This window comes from Mytilus galloprovincialis, chromosome 10 (assembly GCF_965363235.1).
Source record: "Mytilus galloprovincialis chromosome 10, xbMytGall1.hap1.1, whole genome shotgun sequence".
Classification (NCBI taxonomy): Eukaryota; Metazoa; Mollusca; class Bivalvia; order Mytilida; family Mytilidae; genus Mytilus; species Mytilus galloprovincialis.
Window position 1 is genome coordinate 1,309,001 of NC_134847.1, and position 18,476 is coordinate 1,327,476.

At 31.9% G+C, this 18,476-nt stretch overlaps 3 protein-coding genes across 3 annotated transcripts in view; 1 reads left to right on the forward strand and 2 right to left on the reverse strand.

Moving 5' to 3' along the window:
* The window catches only part of LOC143049640 (centrosomal protein of 162 kDa-like), a 56,265-nt gene extending 45,230 nt beyond the window's left edge, over positions 1-11,035 (reverse strand). Inside the window, exons 1-2 of the mRNA XM_076223240.1 lie at positions 10,855-11,035; positions 10,271-10,378 (exon numbers count right to left, since the gene is read on the reverse strand). Coding sequence (XP_076079355.1) covers positions 10,271-10,378; positions 10,855-11,025 — 279 coding nt within the window. The 5' untranslated portion in view covers positions 11,026-11,035. The remainder of the gene's footprint in view (positions 1-10,270; positions 10,379-10,854) is intronic.
* The window catches only part of LOC143049636 (uncharacterized), a 193,982-nt gene that overhangs the window by 9,923 nt on the left and 165,583 nt on the right, over positions 1-18,476 (forward strand). The gene's annotated exons all lie outside the window — the stretch shown is intronic.
* LOC143048762 (centrosomal protein of 162 kDa-like) overlaps positions 11,252-18,476 on the reverse strand; it is a 60,262-nt gene continuing 53,037 nt past the window's right edge. Inside the window, exons 13-16 of the mRNA XM_076222635.1 lie at positions 14,154-14,381; positions 13,327-13,552; positions 11,986-12,181; positions 11,252-11,270 (exon numbers count right to left, since the gene is read on the reverse strand). Of these exons, the coding sequence (XP_076078750.1) occupies positions 11,252-11,270; positions 11,986-12,181; positions 13,327-13,552; positions 14,154-14,381 (669 nt within the window). The remainder of the gene's footprint in view (positions 11,271-11,985; positions 12,182-13,326; positions 13,553-14,153; positions 14,382-18,476) is intronic.

Consider the following 18,476-nt stretch of genomic DNA (forward strand, 5'->3'; position numbering starts at 1 on the left):
TTGATTGTAAGATGTTGGGTATTAGTTATTGCACACGATCAACCAAACGACATTGATTGTAAGATGTTGGGTATTAGTTATTGCACATGATCAACCAAACGACATTGACTGTAAGATGTTGGGTATTAGTTATTGCACATGATCAACCAAACGACATTGACTGTAAGATGTTGGGTATTAGTTATTGTACAGGATCAACCAAACGACATTGATTGTAAGATGTTGGGTATTAGTTATTGCACACGATCAACCAAACGACATTGATTGTAAAATGTTGGGTATTAGTTATTGCACATGATCAACCAAACGACATTGATTGTAAGATGTTGGGTATTAGTTATTGCACACGATCAACCAATCGACATTGATTGTAAGATGTTGGGTTATTAGTTATTGCACACGATCAACCAAACGACATAGATTGTAAGATGTTGGGTATTAGTTATTGCACACGATCAACCAAACGACATTGATTGTAAGATGTTGGGTATTAGTTATTGCACATGATCAACCAAACGACATTGACTGTAAGATGTTGGGTATTAGATATTGCACATGATCAACCAAACGACATTGACTGTAAGATGTTGGGTATTAGTTATTGCACACGATCAACCAAACGACATTGATTGTAAGATGTTGGGTATTAGTTATTGCACATGATCAACCAAACGACATAGATTGTAAGATGTTGGGTATTAGTTATTGCACACGATCAACCAAACGACATTGATTGTAAGATGTTGGGTATTAGTTATTGCACACGATCAACCAATCGACATTGATAGATGTTGGGTATTAGTTATTGCACACGATCAACCAATCGACATTGTAAGATGTTGGGTATTTGTTATTGCACACGATCAACCAAACAACATAGATTGTCTCTGGTATATTCAGTCTTTTTTCGGGCCTCAACATCCTGCATGTTATCTTGAAATTGTATCGTTTTCTTCTTAAACTAGAGGCTCCAAGGAATCTGTGTCGCTCACCTGATATTTTTTTTACAATTGATGCATGAAATAATGCAACCCTTATACTTTGGCTTAGTTTCAGAGTTATAATCAAAAACTGCATTTTACCCTTATGTTCTATTTTTAGCCATGTCAGCCATGTTGGTTGGCAGGTGGGGTCATCAGACACATTTTTAGCTCACCCTACATGGCTAAAAATAGAACATAGGGGTAAAATGCAGTTTTTTGGCTTATATCTCTGAAACTAAAGCATTTAGAGGAAATCTGATAAAAATGTTCATCAGGTTGAGATCTATCTGCCCAGAAATTTTTAAAAGAATCAGACAACCCGTTGTTGGGTTGCTGTCCCTGAATTGGTAGTTCTAAGAAAATTTTGCAGTTTTTGGTTATCTTAAATGTTATTATAGATGGAGATAAACTGTAAACAACAATAATGTTCAGCAAAGTAAGATCTACAATAATTCAGCATTACAAAAATTGTCAGTTGACCCCTTAAGGAGTTATTGCCTACTATAATCAATTTTTAACAATTTTTCGTAAATTTTTGTAATCTTACAAAAATCTTCTCTGAAACTACTAGGCCAAATTTAACCAAACTTGGCCACAATCATTACTAAGGTATCTAGTTTTAAAAATGTTTCCGATGACCCTACCTGCCAACCAACATGGCCGACATGGCTAAAAATAGAACATAGTGGTAAAATGCAGTTTTTGGCTTATATCTCTGAAACTAAAACATTTAAAGCAAATCTGACATGGGGTAAAAATGATCATCAGGTTAAGATCCCAAAATTGTTTTCCGTTCCCTAATTTGAGTTTGCCTAAACCAAATGTTATGAAACTTATACACAATGCTTATTACCAGAAAACACAGATCAAGTTTGAATTTTAGTGGCGTCACTGTAACACTTCTAGAGTTATACCTCTTAATAAATGGAAAAATTGAAAAAAAAAAGTTTCCGTTCGTTAACTTAAGTTTGTCTCAACCAAATATTATGAAACTTATACACAATGCTAATTACCACAAACTACAGATTAAGTTTGAATTTTGGTAGTGTCACTCTTTCCGTTCTAGAGTTATGCTCCTTTATAAATGGAAAAATTGTAAAATTTTTAGTTTCCTTTTTCTAACAAGATTGCCTCAGCCAAATGTTATGAAACTTATACACAATGCTTATTACCACAAAACACAGATCAAGTTTGAATTTTAGTGTCGTCACTTTAGCCGTTCTAGAATTATGCCCCTTTATAAATGGAAAAAATGCAAAATTTTAGTTTCTGTTCTCTAAAAGAGGGACGAAAGATACCAAAGGGACAGTCAAACTCATAAACCTAAAACAAACTGACAACGCCATGACTAAAAATGAAAAAGACATGAGAAAAATAATAGTACACACGACACAACATAGAAAACTAAAGAATAAACAACACGAACCCCACCAAAAACTAGGGGTGATCTCAGGTGCTCCGGAAGGGTACTTAAGTTGCCTCAACCAAATGATAGAAACTTATACACAATGCTTTTTACCACACATTACAGATCAAGTTGAATTTTGGTAGTGTCACTTTAATCATTATCGCCCCTTTATTAATCGAATAAACAGCTGCAACATGAGCGCATGATACGCCCGACGTCTTGTGTGGAAGTTTTATGCAATAATCATAAATAGTTTCTGAGAAAGTTTTAAGCAATAACCATTTATTGTTTTTGAGACACGGCGGGACATGTGAAACCCCCCTCACCCCCCTCACCCAGTTTAAAAAAAAAAAACTAAATATCACTAAAACACAATTTTGAATAAAACCAAAAAGTATACAGATCTTAAGATTAATATAACAAAGAAGTGTGTACAGTTTCAAGCAATAATCATAAATTGTTTTTGAGATACGTCGCGACATGTAAAAAAACCTCCCCTGTTTAACAAATACTCAATAACTCAAAAATACAATTTTGCGTCATCACCAAAAAGTATACAGATCTTTAGATTAATTTAACAAAGAAGTGTGTAAAGTTTTAAGCAATAATCATAAATCGTTTTTGAGATACGGCACGACATGTAAAAAAAACCTCCCCTTTATTACAAAATACTCAATAACTCAAAAATAAAATTTTGAGTCATCACCAAAAAGTATACAGATCTTTAGATTAATGTAACAAAGAAGTGTGTAAAGTTTTAAGCAATAATAACAAATCGTTTTTGAGATACGGCACGACATGTAAAAAACCCTCCCCCTTTTTTACAAAGTACTCAATAACTCAAAAATGAAATTTTGAATCATCACCAAAAAGTATACAGATTTTTAGATTAATATAACAAAGAAGTGTGTAAAGTTTTAAGCAATAATCATAAATTGTTTTGAGATACGGTGCGACATGTAAAAAAAACCTCCCCTTTTTTTACAAAATACTCAATAACTCAAAAATGAAATTTTGAATCATCACGAAAAAGTATACAGATATTAAGATTAATATAACTAAGAAATGTGTAAAGTTTCAAGCAATAATCAAGAATCGTTTTTGAGATACGGTGCGACATGTGAAAAAAAAAACACCCCTGTTTTAGTTACAAAGTGCCGTAACTCAAAAAGTTTAAATCTTATTTTCACCAAAAAGTATACAGATCATTTGACCATCATAAGAAACAACTATATTAAGTTTCATGAAATTTAGATTAGTCGTTCTCAAGTTACGGTGCGATATGTTTACGCCGGACAGACGGACGGACGGACGGACACCGGACATTTGTATACCATAATACGTCCCGTCAAAATTTTGACGGGCGTATAAAAATTGCAAAATGTTTAGTTTCCATTTTGTAACTTAAGTTTGCCCCAACCAAATATTATGAAACCTATACACAATACTTATTACCACTCAGATTAAGTACAAATTTGTGTAGCGTCACTTTTATTGTTCTTGAGTTATGTCCCTTTATAATGTTGTATGCAAGTGGGGGCATCATCTGTGTCCATGGGGACACATTCTCCATTTATCTATACTAGATACCCTATGGTTGATTGTGGCAAAGTTTGGTTAAATTTGGCGTAGTAATCAGAGAAGATTTTTGTAAAAGTTAACGGACGATGACGACGGACGCCAAGTGATGAGAAAGCTCACATCTGCATTCTTTTGTGAACATATGAAATCATTTTTAACATCTTTAAAACAACAGGAGTAATTTACCTTGTAGACTTGCTTCTTTATTATTTTGGACGGCGAGAAAGGTGTTGTTGTCAGTATTGTTATGATGTCCTATATCCCCCAAATATGTCATTCCACGTGTTAAGAGGAACAACAGTACACACTGCTTTACTTATCATGATCGATCTTATGTAGAAAGTTATTCAGAAGAAGGATTTACTACCAATGGCAAATAAACTTCATTTTATCTATCATCCATTTTAATGAAGACAAGGTCAAGATGAACCCTAGAGTGACATGTATAGCCTATAATAATTCCATACACCAGACACAGCTAACCGATAATTTATTGTATCTGAAAAAAACCAGACCAAAACACAAAACATTGATCAATGAACCATGAAAATAAGTTCAAGGTAAAATGAAACCTGCCATTCTGAAATGTACACTTTACAATCATTCCATACATAAAATATAGTTGACCTAGTGCTTATAGTATCTGAGAAACAGACTTTATTATGTAACTTTTGACTTTGATAATTGATCCTTGATCAATGAAATGAGGTCGATGTCATATAAATTCTGTCTGCCGGACATGAAGACCCTGCAAGGATCCATATACCAAATTAAATCATTCTATTACTCATAAGTGATAAATTCAAATGACAAAAACCATTAAATGGTTTTCTTTTCAAACCATTGACTGAACCTTGAAAATGAGGTCAAGGACAAAGGACATGTGACAAATGGAAACTTCATAACATAGGGCATCTGTATTGGTAAGAACTGTACACATTAGAGAGCCGATCAGGCAATTGTCCATATGAATAGGGGCATAACTCTTCTAAAAATTATTGATAGGCATTGGTTTACAAATTCGCCAAGACATTGTTGATATAAACCTATGATAAAAGTTTCATAAAAATCTGGCAAGAATTGTACATGTGAGAGCGCTTACAAGACCGGACCGACAGACGGACACCCAGTATTTCCATGTCTCCTGCAACGCGTAACGCAGATGACAAAAAGGGATATATCTGTCACTATGAATGTTCCGTTTGATGAGATACATTTCATTTGTATACTTAGAAAATATTTAATCATTTGCTGAGAACATAACTAAATATATCCTTGTATTGTAAAATGTATCTATAACATGTTTTTTATGTCCATATGAAGCTTTGCTATAATTGTCCAAAATGGTCGTACTATGATAAATTATTTCAATGAGATATGTGACCTAAAACCTTTTTCAGGGAATAAAAAAAAATGGTTTTGGTAAATTAAGTAATGACACAGAATCCTTAGACATTTGAAGTAAATAAGATAAAGGTCAAAAGGTCAAAGTAAAGTTCTACTCAATTTATAAAATATACAAATATATAATTGTAAATTTATTATAAATATTTTCATTTCATGTATACAATTTTGAACAATATGTAAAATAATGATAACGATAAATAAAATAAAATATATAATAAAACTAAAACAAAACTAAGTATTTGACACAACTTTTGTATGTCTTACAACATCATACAAAACCTCTCTAAGTAGTGGTCTTTATAGTCATTTCAAGAAGATATTTAATAAATAATTCTAGTACTGATAAGGAGACAATTCTTAAGAAATTATCTCCCTTTAATCAGGTTGATTTAACATTTGACATGTTTTATAAAGTACAACATCATACAAAAGTACATATTATATAATTTTTAAAACAGTATTAAAAAAAACCAGGAAGTTCCAAATGGTATACAGAGTAAACAACTCTTAAATGAGGCAACTCTTAAACGTTCTAGGGAACATAAAGGGGAAACAACTGATCACATAATAGGAATTACCGATGGTTTTCTCAGAAATTTAAAAGGCCTGAAGGGTAACATACAAATTGGTGATGGATTTTTATTCACATAGAGTCAACCAAAAAAGCACATATACTCCTGGATAAAATTTTTGCAACATTCATAAGATTTTGCAAATAAAAAATGATAGTTTGAAAAAGGACCCATATTCAACATACATTGTTAAACAAAACAAAAAGTGTCAACAAATCTCCCAGTATTATGTTCTTGCAAATACAAATCCAACTCAGTTTGTTACACTGATTAGCAAATACATTTCTATATTTAAGTGAATAGTAGCTGTTCACAAGAATGTGTCCGTAGAACATTGATACCCCTCAACTATCATTTTCTATGATCAGTGGACCATGAAATTGGGGTCACAATTCTAATTTGGCATTCGAATTAAAAAGATCAAATCAAAGGGAATATGAGTACTATATTAAAGTTTCAAGTTGATTGGACTTCAACTTCATGAAAAACTACCTAGATCAAACACTTTAACCTGTGGACCAGAGGGACGGACCAATGGACAGACGAACAATGAATGGAAAAAAAGATCAGAAAACATAATGCACCTTCTACTATTGTATGTGGGGCATAAAAAAATAAAACAGATGAGGGAAAAATTATAAAGATTTCAGTAAAAAGTTGCATGTAACAAGCAAGATATATTGAGCAATTTCAAAGGTTTGTTTAACACAATTGCATGAAATGAGGTACCGATATATGAACAGTTATAAAACGTGTTGTTTTGTGAACATATTGGTCAAATAATTGACAAAAATATTTTTTAAATTGATACCAAATATAAGTTTTCCTCTTTTCCTTATTATTATTTGGTTGTCTTTTCTTAAAACAGATCATGGACTACAGTTATATAATAAAGAATACTATAATATAAAGTTTTCAATCTCTTGAAAATATATGGGACGGAATATTAATACAAATTTTAAATTAATAAAACTACTAAAGAGCTACTGCTATGACACAGCGGCACTGACAAGTATTACAACTCCTTGTTTTTGGAGTAATTTTAAAACGTCTAATATGGAATCTAATTCTGTTCTAAATCGTTGGATTTCACTATTTTTAGAATCTACGATTCCTTTCCATTTATTTGCTTCCTGGTCCATTTCCACTGAAGCTGTGTGTTCGGCATTTTTTATAATTTGATGCAGTTCAAGTTCACGTGTTTCACGTTTTTTCTCCATTTGAATTATCTTCTGCCGAATTGATTCAAAATGTTTCATTTCCTAAAACAAACAAAAATATGTATAACATTATAAAGGCAAAACATTTAGGCAAGGCACTCTTAGTCAACATTTATGGCGGGCACTTCTATTCAACATATAGGCAAGGCACTCCAAGTCAATATATTGGCAAGGCACACCGAGGCAACATTAATAGGCTAGGCACTCCTAGTCAACACTCCTTTCAACAGTAAGGGCATACTACACAGAAACAATCCTACAATATTATTTCCTATAAATATTCACATCAAATAAATAAAAATATTATTCAATAATTCTTATATGATATGCATATTAGGGTATACGTTGATATGATTGTTTGAGAGGACTTCTGGTACTTGTTCTTGACATTGTTTATTTTTCGATAGACGACGTTGACCGAACTTCTTTTTGTAACCAATGTAAACAAGATAGCAGCCTTAATGACACAATCTGGATCAATGTTTACAAAATATGTTTACACTTCGCTTTTATTGTTTTTAAATTAGATACTAACACGAAACATCCGTTTGAATGATAATAAGAGTTTTTGCACTTTATTATTCATCAGATTGCGAATTTCATTGATCACACATTTTTACGTTAACCTACACATGTATTCATGCCCCAGTCTATACGTGTGATAGAGGTTACGAGTGTGGAAAAATAAATTCTGTATCTCCAATTTTAAAGAATCATGAGGAATAAACAGCTTTTTAAAGGAATTGATTGGTGTATAAACTGTACCAAGTCACTCACAAACATATCATAAAATAACTTTTATTTGTTTGTGAGTGAATTGTTCGAGTTTTATACACCAATTTACCTTTATTAGAAACCCCCAAACCAAAGCATTTGAAAGACAGGGATGTTTAAATAAGTAGAAATTTAAGGAGCTTGATGACTTTCCCCTGGAGAAAAATCCAATTTTGAAAAAAAAATGGCTTAAAATTATTCCCAAAAAGACAACTTTTTTCCCCAACAGTGCAGTCTCAGTAGTAATTGTGCATAAATACGAACTGAAAAAACTCATTTAAACCCTTTTCATGCCTAAAATGACTATATGTGCAGATTTGAGGGTCTATTTATGTATCATCACTGACAATAAGGGGTCTTATTTCAAATGAGGGTTTATCTCTTGAAAGAGGGTCTTCAAATTGAAGATCCAGTCAAATTCATGGTTTATTATAAATTTCCCAATTTGATAAAAATGACGCACATTTTCCCAATAAAAAAGGGTAGAGGTAGTTTTGAAAAAAGCGAACAATATCACTGAGGACAGCAAAAAACAAAAATATTTCAAAGGCATGCCAGAGATTTTTAAATAATGAGAAGTGAAGTAAAAATATACTTTTCTAAATTCCTATCAGTATTCAAGTTTGATATACATGTTTAAAGTAAAAAACAAGCAAATAACTAATGTCTCAATTGACCCCTTTTATTTTGTGCAATTCAAGACAAATTTCCTGATGAAAGGTTTAAGATATATCACCAGAGTAACAGTACTTACTGGTGTGTGGAATTTATTTGCCTCACGTAATTCCTCTTTCAGTTTGTCAATTTAGTTTTCTAAACTGGCATTCTGTATTCGAAGTATAGAAAGCTGTTCTGAATCTAAATGTGATTTATTTAACTGCTCTTTCAAATGTTTTATCATCACCTAAAAAAAAAGAAATTTATGATCATTTATTTTAATAATTTACTGTTTTATTCATCAAATGTACAAGCCATTAACACAGAAAGATGAATCATTTTTTATAAAATTATAAAACAGAAAAGAAGGTTTAGATTACTTAGACTTATAGTTGATTACTTTTAACTCACTGTAACTTGGATGGAAAGCCTTCTCATTGGCATTCATACCACATCTTCTTATCTAATGAATTCGTACCTGTTGAGCATCTGTTTTTGATTGTAACTCTGCCATTTTGATGCAGAATGTTGTAAAGCGTTGTCAGCCTAAAATATCTGTAGCTCCCTCAGGTGTGAAGATCTTAGTCCACCAATCTGTGAAAAGATAAATTTCAAGACAATTTAACTATATAAAACAAATAGTTCAATTTTGATTGGTAATTGGATGGCAGTTTAATGTCAAGTGACAAAAAACATGCATTTACAGGACAAGAACATGTAAGGGTGATATTTCTATCAAGTTATCTTACTGTTGATTTTTATTTGAAAATAATCAATTTGCTTATAGTCTAGAATGTTAGTTTATTGAAGGACCTTGTGTCTAATTTTTAAAATATGCTTTGTCCTTTCGTTGGTTGGGTTGTTGTCTCTTTGACACATTCCCTGTTTCCATTCTCAATTTTATTTAAACCAAAAATATTTGAATATCCTCTCGCCACGATATAGACTTTTTGTGCTTATGATGCGTAAAGCAACCAACAATCAATCAATCATGCAACTGTGATATGAGTATACAAGACAGACAAACTGAGCCTGATTTTTATCTTGCTATTTCCCAACAGTCTGCAGGAAGACATGTCACCATACCCTTACAAATTATTCTGACTTGGGGCAAGCAGTCTATGCTCTTCCTCCTTAATTATGATTTACAGTCTTTATTTTGACCAAGGCGAAACTCGAACTCAAAAATGCTACTATATTTGTTTTATCACAAAAATATATAATCGACCACAAAGGTTATATTAAGAGGAACAAACTAAATAGAAAGGCAGCTTTTATTTACCTTCACGGTTACTTTATTTCCATGAAATGCTAATGTAACTTTTTTCTATGGAAGTGATCTCAACATGCAATTTATCTTTTTCACAAAAAATTACGATAACAAATCCCTTAAGGAATTCCAATTTAGTCTCCCATTCCAAACCTCATCATAAATTGTTTAAAAGTCAATCATTCAAAAGTGTATCATGCTTTTATCACACCATTTCACAATTAAATCATTAATGTGCTTAACTTTCATCCAAGTATTGATCCCAATATGGATCAAATACTTATGGATACAAAATTGTTGTTATTAACAAACACTTTGCATTTTACCAAACATAGTCCTTAATTCCATAGATTATAATAACTCATTCTAATAAATCTACATATATATGTCACTGGTACCTGTTCTTCATATTTTTCCCTTGTTTTACGATTCTTATCTTCAAAATGAGCCTGATATTTCTGTAGTTCTATCCTATGTGTATCTACCTCTAGCTGTAGTTCATCAACCTAATACGAGATATATTATGACAATTTATTCATTCTGTTTTTTAGTAATAGTAATTTTCCTTTAACTAAATGAGGGAAGCAAGATTTGTTTCCTTAAACTGAATGAGGGCAGCAAGAGTAATTTCCCTTGAACTGAGTGAGAAGTCACAGAAGTAACTCTGTTCATTCTTATTCTATCAAATATTCGTATCTTTTAATGAATCAGCTTTTTTAATGATCATTTTAAGTATTACTAATTAAGAGTCATTCTATCAGATACCAACTGATTTCTATAAAAAGACGTTAAGATTTATTGGTGATTATTAGGGACTTTAGTTGATTGATAACTGCTGTTTATCCAATGGCAAATATCATGCAAAAACAATATATGTGTGTTAAGAGTTACATACTTAAAAAAAAATAGGTTTGGTAGGTAAGTATATTTTAATGAATCAAACATTTACATCATACATGTAGATTCTAAGAGAAAACCATACCTTTGATTTCAACACTTCGTTTTCTTTTATCACATCAGATATATGAGTTCTATCAGCAAATGTTTCTGGTTCATATTGTTTTTCATTCACTCTGTCTGTAAATCCGTTCATTTCAGATAAAACTTCTGTTGCATCTTCGTCCATCTTTCTTGTCTTTCCTTTACCTTTCATCTTCTTATTCTTATCTAACAATATAAACAATTGCAAATAGTTGAATACTATGTTGAACTCAAGATGGATTTTTTACTTTCTGTGTTGTTGGGTTGCTATCTGAAAAAGGAAAGGCCTATGCATTGTATCACATATCATTCATATTGAAGTAATATTTATATAAATATTTAAAAAGATGTAAAATGAAACAATTAAAAAAACATTAATCTCTATTTTTTAAATTGATTTATTCAGCTGAAGACAAACTGTAAAAGAACAAAAAGGCATACACAACCTCAACCTCCTGACCCCCCCCCCCCCCCCCCTTTGCCAAAACAAAATAAACAAGAATGTGTCCCCAGGACACGGATGCCCCACTTGCACTATCATTTTCTATGTTTAGTGGACTGTGAAATTGGGATAAAAACTCTAAATTTGGCATTAAAAGTACAAAGATCATATCAAAGGGAACATGTGTTCTAAGTTTGAATTCGATTGGACTTCAACTTCATCAAAAACTACCTTGACCAAAAACTTTAACCTGAAGCCGGACAGATGGACGGAGGGACGAACGAAAGGACAGACGAACAGACACACAGACCAGAAAACATAATGGCCCTCTACTATGGTAGGTGGGGCATTAAAATAAAAATAAAATAACCACATACTATTTCAACTGGAAGTCTGGCTAACACTTTAATGCTTACAAATATAGAGCAAATCAAGCAGTAGTTTTGCTGACAAAATACTAAAGATTGAACAAAAGAAGCCCATTTGAGTACCATAATCAGGTACAGTTGGAAAAATTGCAATAGAGAGAAAAAAAGTTGTTTATTATAGTTATAAACCTTTAAAAACTTTTGGTTGGGTAAAATAAACTTAGCTTTCCACCAATTGTAAATATTTGTTTCTAAATCATCACTGTAGAGACAATATTCATTTAAATCAAGTGCACTCTAGAAGTACAGTTTAATCATATACATTTCATATTTACCTGTATCATTGGTAAAACCATTAACAAGATACAAATGTTTTTCTTTCCTTAGCCTCTCTATGGATTTCTGTAAGATTTGAAGGTCATAGTTTTTACTTTCAATCTCTGCACGAAAGACTTTTACTTGGTTCTTTAGATCTACCTCTTGATCCTTAGACATCTTTAGTTCATTTTTCAGTGATACTAAAATAAGATATGATTTTAGATATATTCTATATTGCCACATTCATATTATATATATTTTCTTTTTATCAATAAAATTCATTTAACTTTTTTTATTAATCAATATTCAGTCAAGGATTTTCTCTTTGACACCCTAACAGTGAGAAAATGTCTCAAAACAAACTGTTTATGGAGATGATGTTACATTATAATTATTTCATAGAGTTACTAAACTTCAGCAGTAAATATTCGTTCAATTGCAACAGTGTTTGTAAAATTCATTTTGATTGGATAATGTCACCCATTCACAAAGATGCTATGAAACCTACACACAGTTGATGTATCACATATTTTAAATTATGATTGTACATTGTTTTCTGTCAGCTTTATTATAATGAGGTAACAATATTGTATTTTGAGCTGCCATGCATATATGTCGCCAGTAAAGGGGTAGGTACAGAAAGACCCCTTTTTAGCCCCAAAATATAGCAGTTTTACAAAATTGTTTAAATGTAATCCTTTAGATTTTTTTTGGAAGGTTTAATGCCTCTGCTACATAAATATGGGTTGTTTTTGGCATTACAAAGCACATATAATGGGAACTTGCATCATTGAATCATGCTAAATTACTGAAATCTTCACAATTTCAGCATTTTAAATAAATTTCAGACGGTTTCTGTCTTATATGAAAATGGCCGCATTTATGTTCATTCTTGATATTGAAATGTAAGTTGTGTTTAATGATAAAACACTACACATATAAAGGTTGAGGATTAACACGTATGCAGCCACTTTCGTTTTTGACAAAAACCATATGAAAAGTGACAGTTTTTGGCATATTTGATAGATATTTCATGTTTAAGCTTGAATTAGATCGTTTTTAATGAGTGAATCAGTTAAAATCGTTCACAAAAAATAATTGAATCAATTGAAATAGACATTTAAATGTTTAAAAAGTGTCCAAAATCTTTCGTCAGATGAACTTGAAACTTGAGGCAAAAACAGGCAAAAACCGGACCTACTCCTTTAATTTGCAACCTTCAAATCACCAATTAATGCTTTCAGAGTTTAATATACAAGTAAGTTATCTCCTAATTGTTTTTTAAAATCTTGTTTGGAAATCTTTGTAGATTTTTTTAGAAGGTAAAAACTATTATGAATCTTACCTTCTTGTGAAGTTTTAGTTTTATTTAGTTCATTATTAAGGTTATTTATTTCTGCCTGCAGTTCAGCGACTTGTTTTTTATATCTTTCCCTGACACTGTCTAACTCTCTCTGTACAGCCAGGGTACTGGTGTGTGGGTGGTCATATTCCCTTAGTGAGTTATCATCAGGTCTCTTGTAGAGGTGTAACTGAGCCTCCAAATCTTTTATTTTGTCTTCGTATTGTAACTACAACAGGAAAACAACTGTAAATATTGCAATTTGGTGTCTGGCCTAGTTTAACGATATATAAAATATTCTGAAATATCCCCTTATGGAATACATACAACAAATCAGTACTACTGATGTTAAGATCTTGTGAATTTAACCCAAACATGAAAAGTTTGAAGATTGGAAATAACAACCCAGGAAAATATGCATTTCTTTATAGTATGTAACTAGGTATGGAAATATAATCCAATTTTTTTTTAATCTACATTTTTTAAATTAACATTTCACATTGCTTATCAAAGAAAACAGGGAATCAGATAATATTTAGATTGATACAAATATAAACCATGCTTTGTTACATTAGCATTTTAAGTTTTTGTTCTAGCTCCCACAGTAATAGTTCTTATGAAAACAAGCCATCCTGATCAGATATATTATTACGGCTACAGTCTAACATTCTGTGTTGCTATTACTCCTCAGTCTTATCAGCCTCAAAGAACAGAGTACTAACTTTAAAGACTTTTCCTGAGCTGTTAAAATAAAAACACAACCTAACTGTCTATAAAGAATAGGACAATATGATAAAACTGTGGTATAATATTCTTTATGAGTAAACTACCTTGACTGTGTGATATTTCTGTTCTACAGATCTCAACATTCTCTCCGACTCCTCATCTTTTGTTTCCAGCTCAGCCTCTAACTTCTTTAGCTGATTCTCCAACACAATGACAGTAGGTGTTCTTTCTAATGACCCAGGTTTCTCATCAGAAGCAATGGCCGTTCTCATAATCAAAGCTAGCAGAGAGTTTGGATGTCGTCGACGGATAATCTGCTCCATCTCTTTAACCTATGTTTAGATAGAAGATAGTTCATGTGATCAGTTAGGAAAAATGTTTAACCCAACTACATACTGTATGTACCTGTCATTTCTAGGTTGTAAAATTTCAATTTGTAAAGGAAAATTTTTGTACGGAGGTAGAACACCAAGCTAATGAACGGTTTCAACAGGTGTCATAAACTGTTGGTATAGAATAATTCTCCTAATCATTTATACCAATCATTAAAAATATTTGCATTATCTAGAAATCCTTTGTTATTCCTGTGGCTAAGATGGTTTGCTATTTAGTCTTACCTGCCGTTGCAAATCTTGAATTTTCTTGGCATCATTTGCTCTCTCTTTGGTTCTCGTTTTATTTTCTTCTTTCTTCTTTCCTGTCTAAAATTGGAAAACAATGATGATATATATCTTAATAAAGCTGTATGGCATGATCCTGGATTTTAAATAGAAATGTATTAAAAAATACACACGTCTGTACGACACAAATGGCCCTAATCACAAGTTTTCGAGGTCCATAGCCTGTAGTTTCCGCAAAAATTAGCAGAGCAAATCCAAATGTAAACTCAATCTGTTACTCATCATAGTAGTCTCGCATACTAAAAATATGATCAATATGTGAAAGTGTTAAGTTTTTTGTAGATAGATACACGATATATGTTTGATTAAACGTCAACATACCTCAGATTTTAACTCCTCTATTCTGACTTTAAGTTTAGATATTTCCTCCTCCTTTTCTTTCAGTATTTTAGCATCTTTGTCCAGGATCTGTTGATTTTCAGCATACCACTTCAGCTTTCATGAGATTCTTTCATTCTCCTTTATGTATTTTTCCTCTATTTCCTAAAAAAATACATGTAAAGAGAGATAACTCTTTTAGTCAGCATTGTGTTTGTAAAAACCTTGGTTTTTATTAAAACTTCTTAAGCATTTATGTGAAACAGAATTTAGGTAATCTGTGTTAATAGAGGACTAAGAATATTACTTACGTCTGTCCCTTTGGTATCTTTCGTCCCTCTTTTATCATAGGTCTTCTTTTTTTCAGATTTGGAAAAACAAAATGGTCTTAAGCCTGGTGAAACCACAATTTGAAAACTTTGTCAATTTGCTGCTAATCTGCCAAGCTTGATACATAAAGGAGTAAGAGAAAAAATGTTTGACTCTGAATCAGAATAATATCTCCTGTGAACTGTAAGCTTGTGAACTAGATTATTTTCAGAAACCCTTCACTAGGTGTAGGCGTAATGCAGGGAATGCACTTTCAAATCAGTCACTTACATGTTCATGTATGGATATACATGTTATATTATTCACCAATATATTTTACACTAATCCGTCCATTCATCCATCAAAGGCTTAAACTCCATTTTTTCATTTTCAATTTCAAAAATATGTTTTAAGTTTTTATTTATATAAGACTACATAGTGATATTGCCATTTATATCTTATCCTTATAATGGTTTATTTTTGATTTGCTGTCATACGTTAGCTTCCACAGACTTCAATCCTTTAGATTCCTCCAGTTTTTTCCTCAGTTGTTCTTTTTCTTTAATAATCTGATCAATGTGTTGTTCTAATTCAACCTTAGTTTTCTGGAGGACTGTTAATTCTCTTTTTGGCATTTCCCCCCTGTCTCTGTAAAGTTAATCATCATATAATTATTATCAATGTGTGCCATTGTGACATTAAATTGGTGTAAATCAATCAAAAGTATCTATTGGTAAACAGTAGATAATTTCCATACAAATTTCATATAGAATAGGAATCAAAGATCTTGAATAGTGAAATATATTCAAAATTTGTATAGACTCTTGCAAGCTAGAGATATTTATACATTTGACATCTTAAGACTATAGATCATTTACCCTCATGCCCCTTTTTCATTCCTGTTAGTTGTCATATACTTCATTATTTTTTTAATAGTTAAAATTCTACCCAATGTACCTTTGAAGAATACGTACCAAATATGAGGCAGAATTTGCCTATCTATCCAGAGTACCTGAGATTCCACCTGCTACATATCGTTTTTGTTACTCAGTCTTTAGTTGCCTCGGTGTTAGTATCTCTTTGACTTATAAATTGTTATATATCTCTTGGTGTCCACTTCTTCTTTTTCACCACCATGTTTTCAGATTTGCCTGCAGTATTCACATTGTATAAAATGGTGTACTAACCTTGGCCTCTTTAAACTCTGCCTCTAATATGGTGATCTTCCCTGCCCCCAGTACTGCCCCTCCTTCTGTATTCCCAGCTGCTATGTTCTGCTGTACTGGTAAGCTGGTGATCACACCTTTGTTCTTATATGCCATTTCTTGTCTTTCAAGAAGAGTCCTGAATTAAGAAACAAGTATTGGATTTTAAGTTATGAATAAGAACTGTAAGATGTAAAAAAAAAAAAAATTAACAATAAAAATATCATTAATTATGAACTCAAAAGGAATGCCTTATCTGTTTATTTATTTATCAGGGGGATAATTCTTAATTTTCAGGATAGATAAATCTTGTCTATTGGCATTTTTCAGCAATTTTCATATTCATCTTGCAACTATTGTTTTCCAGATAAGAGCCCAAAACTGTGAAATTTGTTTAAATCAAGACATTTCAATGGTGAATACTTAAAATGCCTGATATTTTGAAGATATCTTTTCAGTTATTTTTGTAATGAAATTTAAGTTTTTTATTTTCTCTTTGGAAGTGTCATCCAAACATTTGGCTTTGTAATTGTGCTAAATATATCATTGCAAGATCATTCCTCATTGGTTTGTAGCTTAGTTCTTTAAACTTTGAAAAGGACATTTAAATGTATATTTCTGAAAGATAGATAATTTAGAAGCATTACAAAATGATTTTTTTTAAATAATGTTTCTAATGGTATCATAACAATATGTGGGCCACTAAAACCTTTAACAAATTTTATTTGATTATAACAAGCACAAACCTGAGATTTGCCACTTCTGTCGCCATCTTTTGGTTTTCTTTAAACATTCTTTCCTTTGCCTGTTTTTGTGAAGTCTTTAATTGTTGATACAGTTTTTTGTTTTCTTGCTGGTATCCTGCCAACAATGTTTCTTGTTCCTTGAGCTCCTTCTCAAACCGTTCAACCTGTCCTTTACTGGCTCCATCAGTTAAACCTTCTACCATTTTCTTTCTTATTTCAGTCTCATCCTCAGGTACCTGTATGTAGAAGAAAAAACAATAATACATGTTACGTTCTTCTCAAATATTTTATGATGGTATAATACTAAACCCCTAACGGGAGAGATGGTGCTTGATACTCATATGATGAATACATAATCTCCTAAATAGTTTATATAAATTAGGCCAAAAGTTGAATTGTTTTACATTGTCATTTCATGGCCTTTTATGAGGGTTTGGATGGGGTTAAATGATTAAAGAATAATGCCCTTAAAAAATGAAGATTAGAGAATAATGAGCCAAAAAATAGAAGATTAGAGAATAAAAGGGTTAATTTTTGGAAGATTAGAGAAAAAAAGGGGTTAATTTTTTAAAGATTAGAGAAAATGGGGTGAAAATTAAATGTTTACAGAATAACAGACCCCCCCCCCCCATCCATACCCTCTTTTATAGCTGTCTATATATGGGTTATGGGCTTTGCAGTACAGTGACCTATAATTGTTAATTTCTATGTTATTTTGGTCTCTTGAAGAGAATTCGCTCCTGGACAATCAGTCCACATATATTTTTTTTTAATTGAGGTCGGGAGCTGGCATATTCAGTAACTGCTAGTAGTCCTTTGTTAATTAATGTATCATTGTCATATTGTTTAGTTTTGTTTGTTACCTATTATGACAACGGATTATGAATTTTTTAAATGAGGTTTAATGTGTGTATCGTTGTCTGTTTGTTATTTCTACATTGGCTACAGGTATAGGGGAGAGTTGAGATATCAAAAAGCATGTTTAATCCTGTTGCATTTTTGTGCCTGTCCCAAGTCAGGAGCCTCTGGCCTTTTTTAGTCTTGTATGATTTCTAATTTTTAAATCTTTTTTATATATTTCGGAAATTTAGTATGATATCCATTATCACTGAACTAGTATACATTTCTGTTTCGGGGCCAGCTGAAGCACGCCTCCGGTAGTGGGATTT